The sequence below is a fragment of the Anabrus simplex genome, chromosome 2 (genome assembly GCF_040414725.1).
Source record: "Anabrus simplex isolate iqAnaSimp1 chromosome 2, ASM4041472v1, whole genome shotgun sequence".
In the NCBI taxonomy this organism is placed as follows: domain Eukaryota; kingdom Metazoa; phylum Arthropoda; class Insecta; order Orthoptera; family Tettigoniidae; genus Anabrus; species Anabrus simplex.
This window is the reverse complement of record NC_090266.1, coordinates 457,999,962-458,015,925: the sequence shown is the minus strand read 5'-3', so window position 1 is coordinate 458,015,925 and position 15,964 is coordinate 457,999,962. Positions and strand designations below refer to the sequence as shown.

The 15,964-nt window shown below is 38.8% G+C and overlaps 1 protein-coding gene across 3 annotated transcripts in view; it reads right to left on the bottom strand.

The window, feature by feature from the left end:
• Positions 1 to 15,964, bottom strand: part of NANS (N-acetylneuraminic acid synthase) — a 101,647-nt gene that overhangs the window by 5,905 nt on the left and 79,778 nt on the right. For all 3 annotated transcript variants that reach the window (XM_067139160.2, XM_067139162.2, XM_067139161.2), the window contains exon 4: positions 11,687 to 11,810. In XM_067139160.2, the coding sequence (XP_066995261.2) occupies positions 11,687 to 11,810 (124 nt within the window). The remainder of the gene's footprint in view (positions 1 to 11,686; positions 11,811 to 15,964) is intronic.

Sequence of the window (15,964 nt, the reverse complement as noted above, 5' to 3'; positions counted from 1 at the left end):
AGCATTTGGGAAGGAGTAAATAGGAAATAATTTATAGAAATACATGTTCACGAAAAGCATCGATTCACTGATAACATTTCTGCATAGAAAATAATAAATACACTTTTTACAATATATACAATATTTGAGTTGATGTAGGCTTTCATGAATGTTTGCTTAGGGTAGATGAAACATGCCACCATCACGTCACAACCCAGAACAGTTTACAACACTACTTGTGGGCCTCGCTAAAACACAGCAGACAATAATGAGGCTGCTGGACACACACTGGACAGTATGTAACCACTTATTTCACAACATTCTTTGGAATGAGTCCATCCACTTTTTTTTTTTTGGTAACAACCTTTGCAGTATCTTCGTACCTTCCTGTTGTCAGATCTTTTTGGCCTGGGTGGGCATTGTTCCTCCTCTCTTTCAGGTTCTTCCTGTTTTTTCAAGAGTTCCATAACAACACTTCAAAATTTGTTATGGATATGGGTTTTCCTGTTACTTTTTTGTGCAGGATATGTGCGTTGACCAACATTGTACCAAAAAGTAGCTCAATAGCTATCTTTTTGTACCATCTTAGAGATTTCCTCCGAGATGAAACGTAACTGCTCTTCTGATTGAATAAGTCTGTATGATCTTTCCCTTCATTGTAATCGAGAATCATTGTTGGTTTCCGGATGTTACTACACCTTCTTTCTACTTCTACAGTTTCCTCACCGTGTTTTGTCGACAATATAAGCACGTCCCTTTTATCTTTTCATTTGGGGACAGTTGTGCCTTTTTCATTCTCCTTCGCAATCATTTCACCTTTCTTCAGTTTCTTCTCAACAAGTTCTTTTGGTATACCTTTCCTATTTTTTCTCAGAGTTCCCAAAAGATGCATCTGATTATCAAGTAGTGTCATAGCTAACTCCAAGCTCGTATAGTAATCATCAGTTACTATGGCTCTTCCATCTCCAAGCAAACCTTTGGCAAGTTTCATAACTACGCCTGTTGGGACAGATCTTCCTCCATCTCTTTCCTTTCCTGCATATATTATTATATTCCAGATGTAACCTTTTGCACAGCAAAGTTTGAAAGCTTTGACCCCGTACTTGTGTGCTTTGTTTGGGATGAACTGTTTCAATATCAGTCTTCCACGGAAGGGTATCAGAGATTCATCGATGCAGACTGTCTGGCCAGGTGTTAGTAGCTCCTTGTACTTTGCCACTAGCATCATGATAAGAGCAGATAATTTGAATAGCCTGTCTCCAGGGGGACATTCTTCATTATTAGAGAAGTGCCACATTGCTAATAACAATTGGAATCTGTTTCGGCTCATTGTTGGTGAACATATTTCGTTCCTGTATAGAGATAATGTACTCCAGTAATCTGCAACGTGTGGCATGTGCACTAGACCCATGTAGCCTATAATACCTAGGAAATTTCTCATTTTATTTTCGTTGGTTGGAGACCATGAGCGGATACAACTGAAAGGAGAATGCCCTTCCACAGCAAGTTTTTGTTCAGCATACAAATTTGTTTTGTTCACCATAAGAGTGATAAGCTCACTGTTAAAGAATTTACAGTAGAAGTCATATGGAGAAGGGCTGTCAAATTTGTCATTCAGTTCAACTTTATCTCAAGTCCCAACACTGGAAGCAAAATTCTTATGTCTTCCCTGAGGATTATGCCACATACCAAATATTTCATCTCCTTCTTCATCTTCCTGCACCTTCCCCCTCTGTACTCTCGCGTTTTTCATTAGATGGTTCTGGTTGCATATCTTCTTCAAATGATGCCGCATCTTCCTCATGAATGCAATTTTCCAGATGTTTCGTATCATTCTTGTCCGCTGTATTACCGGTATGTAGATTGTTATTTTTACTTGAGGTCTCAATTGAGCTTTCTCTGGACTTCTTTCGTGGAGGCTCTTCAGCTTCGTTGTCACTTGAACTCTCAGCACAGTAATCTGGATCATCTGAGAGGTCATGCATAGCCCATAGCTCATCATCTACTGACTCTTCTGAATCTGAAATATACATATACAATTTGTGGTTAGTAAATATATTTCAAATTTAATTTGGTGAAGAGTTTCTTGTCTTGCAAAACATAATAGATCAGTTTGACATGGACACTACTTACCAAAATTCTCATACTGAAAGGCTAGCGTCATTATCTTCCGAGTTAGAGAAGAAAACGGTTTCATTTTTATAACTAACCTCTCCGTTCACTGGTAAAATAACTTAGAAATACAGTGAAACTCTGATAAGGAGTTTTTCAAGGGACTGCAAAAAAAAATCTTCTTAAGCAGGAAACTTCTTAAAAGGGGTAATGCCCAAAAACTTATTCTGTACTTTGAAATACATGTGAAACACACAGCCAACAGATTTCCTTGTTTGTGAACAATACCGAAATAGGCTGATATATAAGAGCTGCTAACAGAAAGCCACAATATAAAAATTAGATTATCATGACCATATTTTTAGAGATAAAGTAAAATAATTGAACAGACCGTATTATAAATATATTTGATAAGAGAAGGGAACATATTATTAAAAAACGTTGCAAGGTTTGCTTATTTTAGCAGGCAGAACCATTTCCTTCCACGCTTCCCTTTCCTCCGCACTTACACTCTCTGCTTCGCCACAAATTGTTTTGTAAATGATGCCGGCTCGATTTTTAAAGCGGTCCAGCCACTCGTTCGACACAGTAAAAAGGCACCCTTAATTTGCATGCGCCTTTCTCCTGCACAATAGTCCCACTGAAAGATATGTTTAAACTTCGCTGCCGTTTAAACCATATTAGCAGAGCTTGTTCTATTTCATCGTACTTTTTCAGATTTAACTTTCTTGCAATTTGCTGAAGTATTCCCTGCAGAAGCAAAGATCTGTTCTTTCTTCACTATAATGCCATTCAAAGTAGATGGCAGCATCCCCAGCTCCTTTGCCAAAGCAACACGGGAAAGCGTAGATGACTCCACTTTCCTTATAATCTCCACTTTGTCTTTTATTGTTAGTGCCTTTCACTTGATCTCTTTCCTCTGAGTTCCGCTCATTTTCACTTAAAATGTTTGTACATTGATATTACAAGTACAACTAACTTCACCGACTCCTATTCATACTAATTACGATGCTACACTATGCTTGGCAATCCGTAGCTTAGGCTTACAAGACACAAAGACAAGACGTGCACAACAGTTTGTTAACATGTGCTTTCTATCTTCCTCACACCCCCGACACCTGCTTCAAGGATAACGGCAGCAAATGGGAAATCTGGCAACTTATTCTTAGAGATTCTTAGAACCTAGGCCTAAATTGCTCCTGCATTTTTACTGGTTGTCACAGCAACGGGCGTAGTTTCTGGCTGTTCTGCAAGTACCGCATGGCCAAGCCAGTACTGAGTTTGTTTTCCCGCTTCAATCCTCTTCATGCTATTGGTAATGAAGAAAAGAAACAGGTTCGAAGTTGCAGAAATTAGTGCATGGAAAAGTATCTGGGGTATTACGTGGGAGTAATAAAGGCGCAGTAGCAACGCTAGCACATCTAAATGTAAACAGTTTCTTTCCCCACGAGAATTTTATTTCATGTCTCCTCATCCTTGTGCTACGTTCCAATAATGTGATGTAATAATTACGAGTGACACGATAATACAATGTTTAGCTCATATAAAGGTAAAATTAAAAATAACTTTCAATTTTATGCCAACAAGTGGTACTGCAATGCCTCTGTGTGCCTCCCACCAACACCCAGTTGGCTATCAACATTCGTTCAACTTTGTAGACGATCGGGATCTTTCGGCCGGCTGTTTGGCGGCATGTGTATCAGCTGGCAAGTCGGCTGTTTCTTGCATAGAGTCGGGAAGTTGTTTATGTACACCTCACTAATAATGGACACGGAAAATCTTATTAGTTTAGTTCAAAAACGTAATTTCCTCTACGACAAGACCCATAAGTATTATTGCAACAACAACGTAAGAGAGAATGCCTGGAAGGAAATAAGCAAGGGAATGAAAAATCAAACAGGTTAGAATATTCAATTTTGTGGTAGATTAACAGTAATGTTGTGGATAAATACACTTTACGGTTTTTAATTAATGTTTAGGCCACCTCGATTAATGACTTCACCCAGTCGCAGCCCGCAAATTACTGCATTAAAGTTTTATCAAACCATCCATTGCATGCTTTATGTTTCCCACATAGAATCCCGTTCGATTCTATTCTGCTAGATGGAACGGTGGAGTGGAAATTTCGACTGATGGGTTCGATTCGATTCCACAAGGTGAGAGTGAGCATCTGGTGTCCATGTTATCATAGCGTGACGTCGTACGGCCTTGGCAAGGCCGCACAGGTTCCGTGACACCAGAGACACACCGCGAGCGCGTGAATGGTCTAACACAGGGTGCAACTTGCATGGAGACTGGAGGGTTCTAACCATGGGCTGCTTTGAGCAGACGTTTTCTATTTCAAGGGGCTCTAAAATCCGAACTGTTTAACCGGGAAATATATTTACAACAGAACACTTTAAACAGGAAAAATATACATATATCTTAATGCAACTGATCAAGGGATCAAGAATATCACACTTCTTAGGCAGGAAAACTTCTTATGCGGGAACTTCTTAACCGAGTTTCACTGTATCTCGGAAGTAGTTCACACACACCCTACTGTACAACAGGTGCCTTGTGATTGAAGTGCTAAGCGCTAGTAAAAAAAATCGTGGCACGCTGGTTGCACACTGGCGGTCAGGTCGATCACATTGCCGCGTAAGGTTCCATTGTTTCCATCTTGGATTGGGAATTTCACCTCTCATCATATGCAGAACTCTTCATATGGTAAGAAGTCGCTTATATTCAGCCTGCATACATTTTCTGAATCTTAAACACTGGACTTTAAGCAAGATAGATACCCTCTGCGCCAATGTTGTACATAACATATATTCAATATTTGACAGAAGACATAATGGAACAATAGAATCGAAAGGGGGGTAGCAGCCTTTCGGAAGTTCAACAGCGGCAGTCTAGATGATTGACTGATATGGCCTTGTAATAACACTCAACATGACTTAGTGTGTTGATACTGCTTCGCGGTTGAAAGCAACGGGAAACTACAGCTGTAACTAACTCCCGAGGACATGCAGTTCTGTATGAATGATGTACTGATGATGGCTTCCTCCTGGGTAAAATATTCCGGAGGTAAACTAGTCCCCCATTCGGATCTCCGGGTGGGGACTACACGAGAGGGGGCGATCATCAGGAAGATGGATACTGACATTCTGCAAGTCACAGCGTGAAATGTTAGAAGTTTGAATCGTTGTGGTAGTTTAGAGAATCTGAAAAGAGAGATGGATAGACAAAAGTTAGATGTAGTTGGTATAAGTGAAGTACGTTGGCAGGAAGAACAGAATTTTTGTCAGGCGACTACCAAATTATCTACACAAAATCAAACAGGGATAATGCAGGAGTGGGTTTAATAATGAATAAGAAAATAGGGCAGCGGGTAAGCTACTACGACCAGCACAGTGAAAGAATTATTGTCGTCAAGATAGACACCAAACCAATGCCCACCACAATAGTGCAGGTCTATGTGCCTACTAGTTCAGCAGATGATGAGGAAATCGAAAGAATATGTGAAGAGATAGAAGATTTAATTTTAATACAACATGTAAAAGGTGACGAGAATTTAATTGTGATGGAAGACTGGAATGCAGTGGTAGGCCAAGGAAGAGAAGATAATACAGTAAGAGAATTTGGATTGGGACAAAGGAATGAAAGAGGAAGTCGGCTGGTTGAATTCTGCTCCGATCATAATTTAATCCTTGCCAATACTTGGTTCAAACACCACAAACGACGGCTTTTTTTTTTTTTTTTTTTTTTTTTTTTTTTAGGGGCTTTACGTCGCACCGACACAGATAGGTCTTATGGCGACGATGGGATAGGAAAGGCCTAGGAGTTGGAAGGAAGCGGCCGTGGCCTTAATTAAGGTACAGCCCCAGCATTTGCCTGGTGTGAAAATGGGAAACCACGGAAAACCATTTTCAGGGCTGCCGATAGTGGGATTCGAACCTACTATCTCCCGGATGCAAGCTCACAGCCGCGCGCCTCTACGCGCACGGCCAACTCGCCCGGTAACGACGGCTGTATACGGGGACGAGACCTGGAGACACTGGAAGGTATCAAATAGACTTCATTATGATTCGGCAGAGATTCAGAAACTAGGTGTTGGATTGCAAAACTTTCCCAGGAGCAGACGTTGACTCTGACCACAACTTGTTGGTCATGAAATGCCATCTGAAGTTGAAGAAATTGAAGAAAGGAAAGAATGCAAAAAGATGGGATCTAGACAAGTTGAAAGAAAAGAGTGTGAGGGATTGTTTCAGGAAACACGTTGCACAAGGGCTAAATGAAAAGGCTGAAGGAAACACAATAGAGGAAGAATGGACAGTCATGAAGAATGAAGTCTCTAGGGATGCTGAAGAAATGTTAGAAAGAAAGGAAAGATCAACTAAGAAGCAAAGGATAACTCAGGAGATACTAGACCTGATTGATGAACAACAAAAGTACCAGAATGCTAGAAATGAAGAGGGCAGAAAAGAATACAGGCGATTAAAGGATGAAGTGAATAGAAAGTGCAGGACAACTAAGGAAGTATATCTGAAGGAGAAGTGCAAGGATGTTGAAAGTTGTATGGTCCTAGAAAAGGTAGATGCTCAATAAAGGAAAATCAAGGAAACCTTTGGAGAAAGGAAATCTAGGTGTATGAATATTAAGAGCTCACATGGAAAACCACTTCTAAGGAAAGAAGACAAGGCAGAAAAATGGCAGAAACATATCAACAGTTGTATCAAGGTAATGATGTAGATGATATAGTTCTGGAACATGAAGAGGCTGTTGATGCTGATGAAATAGGAGACCCAATTTTGATGTCAGAATTCGACAGAGCTTTGAGAGACCTAAATAGGAACAAGGCACCTGGAATTGATGACATTCCCTCTGAATTACTGAATGCCTTAGGAGAAACCAGCATGGCAAGGTGGATAGTGTGTAAGATGTATGAGACGGGAGAAGACCCATCTGATTTTCGGCAGAATGTTGTTATACCTATTCCCAAGAAAGCTGGTGCTGACAGGTGTGAAAACTACCACACCATTAGTTTAGTATCTCATGCCTGCAAAATTTTAACACATATTATTTACAAAAGAATGGAAAAACAAGTTGAAGCTGAGTTGGGAGAAGATCAATTTGGCTTCAGAATAAATGTAGGAACACGTGAAGCAATCCTGACTTTACGTCTGATCTTAGAGGATCGAATCAAGAAGGACAAGCCCACGTACATGGCATTCGTAGACTAGAAAAGGCATTCGATAATGTTGACTGGACCAAGCTATTTAAGATTCTGAAGGTGATTGGGATCAGATACCGAGAACGAAGAATTATCAACAATCTGTATAAACATCAGTCTGCAGTGATAAGAATCGAGGGCTTTGAAAAAGAAGCAGCAATCCAGAAAGGAGTGAGGCAAGGCTGCAGTTTGTCCCCCCTCCTTTTCAATGTTTACATAGAACAGGCAGTAAAGGAAATCAAGGAGGAATTTGGAAAGGGAATCACAATCCAAGGAGAGGAAATCAAAACCTTGAGATTTGCCGATGATATTGTTATTTTATCTGAGACTGCAGAGGATCTCGAGAAGCTGCTGAATGGTATGGACGAAGTCTTGGGTAAGGAGTACAAGATGAAAATAAATAAGTCCAAAACAAAAGTAATGGAGTGCAGTCGAACGAAGGCAGGTGATGTAGGAAATATTAGATTAGGAAATGAAGTCTTAAAGGAAGTAGATGAATATTGTTACTTGGGTAGTAAAATAACTAACGATGGCAGAAGTAAGGAGGACATAAGATGCAGACTAGCACAAGCAAGGAAGAGCTTTCTTAAGAAAAGAAATTTGCTCACTTCAAACATTGATATAGGAATTAGAAAGATGTTTTTGAAGACTTTCATGTGGAGCGTGGCATTGTATCGCTGTGAAACATGGACGATAACTAGCTCAGAAAGAAAGAGAATAGAAGCTTTTGAAATGTGGTGTTACAGAAGAATGCTAAAGGTGAGATGGATAGATTGAATCACGAATGAAGAGATACTGAATCGAATTGGTGAGAGGAGATCGATTTGGCTAAATTTGATGAGAAGAAGAGATAGAATGATAGGACACATCTTAAGACACCCAGGACTTGTTCAGTTGGTTTTTGAAGGAAGTGTAGGTGGTATGAACGGTAGGGGTAGACCAAGATATGAATATGACAAGCAGATTCGAGCAGATGTAGGATGCAATAGTTACGTAGAAATGAAAATGTTAGCACAGGATAGGGTGGCATGGAACGCTGCATCAAACCAGTCTACGGACTGATGACTCAAACAACAACAGAATTCACTACAAGCACCTGAACTTTATATTCAGACCGGCATTTTATACCTTATCGCTAGGCAATTTTAATGTATACATAAAGTGCAATATTTCAACCATTATTGTAAATAATCGATGTCGTACTATATTTATAGTCTCACTGCAATATGTAAACTTGAACTTTTCACTATTTATTGATCAGTACCACGATATAATTTTATCTCACATAACATTTCATGGATTTCACCATTTTATATACATGTTATCACATTACACATTTTGCTCATTGGATTAATTTTATCAATTTATGACAAAATATTGTTCCTTGATATCAACAAATAAAAAGTGTACCTTATTTACGCTGATGATGACCCAAACAGGGCCGAAACTAGTCCCCTAATACATTGTAATGTATACATAGGCATTACAATTATTGTATAGTATTGAGTAGGTGGATTAAAACTTTGTCAGTTAAATTATATATCAAATCTTGAGACTCTTAAAATGGCACTTTTATCCATATTTTGGAACAGTGTTTTGGAAAGAGTCAAGAAAATCAGTGGCAAATTTCAGTACAAAACTATTATTTTTGGTAAAGTAAGAGAGTATTTCTATTCCTTGGCTGACTTTATTACAGAAATGAGAAATGATTATGATCATTTCATAACTTTAGCAAAAGAAAAGTCATGTCTAAATTAGTACACATGAGAGTCAGAGGAAAAGAAGGACTTTAGCCCCTGATGAATGCAAAATTAATTATACTCCTTTCTCAGGATCCAACAACTTCCACGTCATTACAGACTCTCTTAGTGCCGAGCTTAAGAGGTATATGGAAATGTACAACAATCTACACAGGACTTTCAGATTTTTGGAAGAGATGAAGTCATTTTCATTTTCAAAGATTTCTGGAAAACTACAGAACTGGAGACAGTCTACCCCAACAATCTTGAACAATCAGTGATTGATGAAAGTTTGCATTTAAAGGCATTCCTACAACAGAAAACTTCTCGTGAAAAAGAAACTGCTATTAGCCTAATTAAATTCAGTAAATTTATGAGGAAAAAGGCACACTGAAAGTGTATCCAAATATCAAAATCACCCTAAGGGTCATTACAGACTCTCTTGAGCAGTAGTTCCATGGGAACCTAAAAAATTAATCAGTGATCACTGTGGAAAATGGATCACTTGCATTTTGATTATTTTTATTTTTTGGACTCACTAGCATATTTTACTTCTTAATTATTTATACCAGCTACAAACTGCATGGTGGGGACGTTCATTTCCTACACTCTGCCGAATAAAAACTATTTAAGGTTAGCAATAAATTGATATATTATAATATTTTAAAAGGCTCATCTTTATTCAAAAATCATTTTAAAACATCTCAAATGACATAGAAATAATAAACTGAAACATCAGCCTGTTATTAAATTTACTTATATTTTTCATTAGTTTAACTTTCTTGCAACTTTCTTCTCTGTACCAAAGTTCCATTAAAAAACATTAATCTTAGCAACTTCTTTCAAGATCAACCAGGGAGCAGAGAGATTGTCAGCCTCTGTACTACTTGCCATATAAGCAGAAATCACGAAGGAGGTTGATTTAGAGAATGTTGTTGATGAATTTGTTACAAAAAAGAAAAAACATGATGTAAAAAATGAAATACTGTAATACATTCAAAAGCCAAACCGTATTTTTTCTCTTCAACTCAAGTGAGTGAATAGATAGATAGATAAAGAATGGGTGAGCCCTGCCTTCGCAGGGCTCCAAACATAGGTCTGTGAAGACCCTTTGTGTCCCTTAAATGGGTTTGCCTAGTCCAACCCTAGTGCTCCTACAAAGGATACCAGTGTCCGGATGTTGGCATTCCTGATGTCTTCCAGGCTCACGAAATGTGAGCCAAGATATCGATGTCTAGTGCTTGCAAGAGCCTCGCACTGACACAACACATGCGCGGAGGTCTCTTCCTCCCTACTGCATCTTCTACACATCGGATCCTGACTGATTTTCATGATGTGTAGGTGTCTCTGTAAGGTATTGTGGCCTGTCAACAGTCCAACTACCATTTGCATTCTGGTCCTATTCAAATTTTTATTAGGACCTTTTTATAACTTTGGCTAGGCCCTTTGATAAGTTCACGTGCCTGCCATGCTATGGTTAACCTCTTCCAAATGTCTAAGTGAGACTGGTTTGTCCATTGGGACATTACCAGTTTCATGCTTCGGAGTGACACTCCCGGGAAGGGCTCTGGTCCTATGAAAGGACCTTTTGAGCCTTGTTTCGCTAATTTGTCAGCTTCTTCATTTCCACTGATACCTGTGTGCCCAGGAACCCATAATAGGGTAACTGAGCTAAGTTCACACAGCTGATCTAATATCCTTTGGCAATTCCCATACCATTTTTTATGTTGTTCTAACTGCGCATAGTGCTTTTAACGCTGCCTGGCTATCACTGCAAATGGTGATGCATCTTCTATGTCCAGGCATGTTCCATATATATACAGCACAGGCAGTATTGCATATACTTCGGCCTATTTACCCATGGGAAAGGAGAGCCTTGTCTTAGGCCCCCAGAACCCGGCGCCTGTGCCCGTCTCTGTCCGCGAGCCATCTGTGTACCATGTACATCCCCCAGACCTAAGACGGGCCCCAGCATCTGCGGCCCACTCCTCCCTTGTGAGTATCACCACTGTGAACTAAGTGAGTGAATATATTTGTAAGTAAACTGATCTGTACTCATATACTTATCTATATCATTGTACTCTTTTATAAGGAGCCTGGAGTAGTAGTTATAAATTAACAAAAAAATTGTTTATGTAAATTTGACTTGGCTAGACTACCATCATTATTTTATTTTCTACTTTAAGCAATAACTGAACACTGGTAGGGTTAAAACAACATGTGTGGGTTGTGTGAGCCACATTTTTGATAAAGTTCTCACTTTTTAATTGCGACTGCTAAAAGGGGGTGGTGATATTGGGTGGGATAAGTGTGTGAAGATCATCGCCTAGTCAACAAGTAAATCCAGCCCTGGCCTCTACCAATGGGTTAATGTGTTAAGCATATTCATTCATTCATTCATTTATTTATTTATTTATTTATTTATTTATTTATTTATTTATTTATATACAACTAAGTTTCTCTACAATGGAATGAAAATCCAAATGTAAAATACAGTGCAAGAGGAGTACAAAGACTTACGAGAATATCCGTCCATCATATAATGAATATCATATGGGAAGAAAAAGTACCTACATAAAATTCACTGCAATTGATTTATGTATGAGCAATGACTATTCTGATGTTATGATATAATTCCGACCTGTTGATATCACCAATGGTTTCCCTGTTGCTGCAGCATATTCTAACATTGGGAAGTTCGCTGCATCTCCAGAGCCAATTTTCAGGAAAGGGACGTTCATCTTGAGCAGTAGTTCCATGGACACCTAAAAGTTTAAACACTGATCACTGTGGAAAATGGATCACTAGCATTTTGATTATTTTTATTTTTTGGACCAACTAGCATATTTTACTTCTTAATTTACTAAATTATATTATGTAAAACATAAAACAATTAAGAATAAACCATTTTGGGTATGAACTTAACATGAAATGTTTTAAAAATGGGCTTGCATTATCAGTCTCGTCAAATCCAGCACATTTTCGTCATCACTACCATAGGTCAAATGGCACTTAACACAAACTACGTTTTACATGACCACTGAAAATGTTGTAAAAGCATGAAAAACACTAAAAGGATGTTTTTCCACCCTTTGCTCAAATCATTCTGATCTTCAACCAAAATTTCCCTCAGTTCTTGCAGGGTCTCAATGTCATGGATCTGCAGTCTCTGACCAAGCACATTCCACATGTATTCAATGGGACTTAAGTCTGGGCTACATGCTCACCAGACCAGAGTTTGTATCTCAACATCACGGAGGAACTGTATGATATATCAGGCAGCATGCAGGCATGCATTGTCATGCATCAATGTGAAGTTTTTGCAAAAAACAACTACAAGTTCATTGAGAACCTCAAGGATGTACCTCTAGACATTGAGCACCCCACGATCCATGACCACAAGTTCTGTGGGAATTTAGGCTGCCCCATACCATTATGGAACTTCCTCCAAACAGCACTCTTGTGGAGAAAAAAGCTGGTGAATACCTCTCTCCCCATCTCCTCCAGACCCTTTCATGCCCGCCTGGAGACCTGAGGCTGAATCTGCTTTCATCTGAGAAAAGAACCTTGCTTCACTGTTCTGTAGTCCAGTCCTAATACTGCCTCACAAAACTCAGATGACTTGACTTCATATTGGCCTCCTTTAGTCTTCGTCTTACTGTTCTCTCACTTACATGAACATTTCGGACATTTGAGAGATGGTTTTTGGCCAGAAACGCAGTAGTGTGACAGTCTTGCAAAATCCGGATGACAAGGAATCTTTCGTCCCTCAAAGATGTATGTCTTCTGGGTCCTGACCTGGGCCTTCTATCAAAAGGACCAAACTCTCTAAAATGTTAAACAGAACATTGAATGATCCAGTACGATGGCCGGAGGACATTTGCTCCATAGCGTATGCTTCCATCATCCACCAAGGCTATGGCTTTTACAACTTCATTCTGAGTGAATGGTGTCTCTATTCCATAGAACCTTTCACAAAATTGTCATAATATTCATAATTGCTGACCTGAATAATTGAAAACAGCTGGCCACCTTTTGTTGTATTGGCCCATCTTACCTAATGTAACTGCAGCCATAAAATCAATTTTCTGCAATACCTTCAATAAAGCAGTGGCTCACGACTTGAAGAGAAGGATTTGTGGCTCCTCTGTTCAAGAACAGCTTGCTGTACTCACATCATATGGAAAACGAAAGTTCAGTAATTGCCAGATGAAATGATACAAATCAAATTATCCCACTAGAATGCTATATTTCACAGGTGATCCATTTTTCATGCCAGTCAGTGTACATGTAGGGAAAGTAGTATTCCATTATGTGAGTGAATTCAAGAGAAAATGAATCATAGGAAAAGAGGAACTTATAACCAATTATATAATCAACATTAATTAACAACGTAGGGAACCTGTGAAATCTTCTTCACATACTGCAGGAAACAGGGAAAAGAGAGCTTTAATGAGTCAAATTGAATAGAGCCTGCAGGATAAATACCTGGAGTGAAATATTTTCTAGGAACAGGAAGTGAGCAGTTAAGAACACTGGTGCAATTAAAAGATGAAGAACAAAAAGTATTATTAATGTAGGGACAAGGAGTATTGAGAACATTATTTTGTACACTGTAAGCGGTGAGACCGTATATCATTTGTTTAGATATTCTCCTAGGCTTCCACAGCAATCAGTGGGCAATTACGTAGATAAGATATTGAAAGATGGTAATTGATGCAGTGATCAGAGTGCTTATGAATGTGTTTAGTAGTAGTAGATTTGAAAATGACAGCATGGACAAAAGATTGGGATTTAGGGTGAGAAGGCCTGTATTTAAACAAACTCCTGAAAAGCTGTTATTATAAAATAGTTTTAAGAAATAGAGAACATGGTATTATGTAACCAACTGCCTGCTTCAAATCTGTAAGTTAAAGGTGAATGAGCCAGAGATTGTTGTAGGAGTAGTCATGGCCAAACAAGAATACAGAAATTATAAATACAGAATTGATGGGGAGAGATGAGGGGAAAGGGACATTAATTTTGTTTGAGGATATCTTTTCCAGCCATGAAATTTAAAAATAACCAAACAAAATCTTCAGGTTTAAGATAAGAGAAATTATACATTGTATCCTTATACAGGCCAGGTATATATGGTTATGTAAGATGTGAAAGTCATCAGAGTTATCAGAGGAGGTAGAAATATGTAATTGCTAGTGGAAATTCAATGTAATAAATGTAGACTCAGAGGGCAGAGAAGTTTCACACAAACATGACCAGTATTTAGAAAACAATATATGGAAAGGGGGTTGTGATAAAATGGCCGGTGATGACATGAGAGAGAGCAGCTTGCTCGAGTTTCTAAAACAAGGAGAAGTTTGGACTAAAACAGAGTTGACCTGAGTGTAAAAGTAGCCATTGGTTAGTCGCTATAAAACATCAAGAGAAAAGCTGGGAGAAATTAAGCTATAAAGCAGAGAGAATAGAGACCCTATTGGCTAGTAAACTGTAATCAAGGAGTGAAAGGATGAGAGGATGGACAATTTAACAGTTGGACATACAGAATTAATAATGGATTATGAAAAGTATCATCTCAATGGAAATGATTATTTTTTTAAATGTTTACAATTTACTTTACGTTGCACCAACACAAATAGGTCGTATGAGAAGATGGGATACAAAAGGGCTAGGAATGGAAAGGATGCAACCATGGCCTTAATAAATTAAGATACAGCCCGGTGTGAAAATGAGAAACCACGGACAGTTGCAGCAATTGGGTGGGGGGAGAGCAATTGCCACCCCACTTTGTGGAGAAAGAATTAAATTCTTATTCCATTTTATCCACCTAAAATTAGAAGTTATAAAATAAAACGAAACAATTTACACAAAACCTGCTGTCTTATCACCTAATTCTTTAAATATTAAAACATTACTTAGCGGAAATATACACAAAATGTCATTCAAAGCAGCTAACCAATTCGTACAATGCCACAGCAAGTAGTGGAGACTCATCCAGCAGTGTGTAGAAGAGCAATTAGTGTCCAATGGCAAAAAACCTTAGTTGTGCAATAAATTAGTTTTGTATGTGGACAAGTCCATGTCCTGCAGCATGCCTGAGAGTGGAGGAATGTTCACTTTGCTAGCTATTACCGAAGTGTTCACATCGGTTCCTGGTGACTATGTTAGGGTGACAAGGCTTAATTTCGCTTTCAATAGCTCAGCGGTAGTTACCCCCTCCACCACCTACCTTTCCCTACTTCTCCTCAAAGAAGCTTGGGGCTTTGTGGAAGTTTGTGGCATCAGATAATAATTGCATTTCTAGCATGCGCTGTGAGGAAGGGAAGCAGGAGTATATTTTTATCGAGGTCATGAACAATAAGGTATGATTAACCTGCTTGCCCATGCGCATTCATCAGTCTGGCTGTCTCACTCAGTCAATGTGTCTATGAAATTCTACCTAGTGTCTGAACTTTCTTAGTATGTAGTAAAATATTAAATGGTTTCTTATTTTATAATCACGTCTTACTTCTATTTAATTGAAATATAGGTGTGATTGCTTCATTGGTGAAAATTTTATTGTATAGTACAGAATCAGAATCTCAACAAATTATTATTACTGCAGTTAAGTTGGTAAACTGTCAACCATTACTTCTCTGTCAAAATTTGCACAGAGAGCATAAAAACTTACCATTTTGCAGCTATTTTTTCAAATTTTGTTTTCTACCTCCAACTATAACCCCCAGACCCCTGGTATCTTTTTTGCTGTATCTAAATATCTGTGGCCCCCTCCCTCCACTTCTGTTTCCCAATCGCTGCTACTGACTACAGAAAACCTTCTTCAGGGTTTCCAACAGTGGGATTCAATCCAACTATCTCCCGAATGCAAGCTGATAGCTTCGTGACTGAAACCGCGCAACCACTTGCTTGGTAAAAGGTTCTT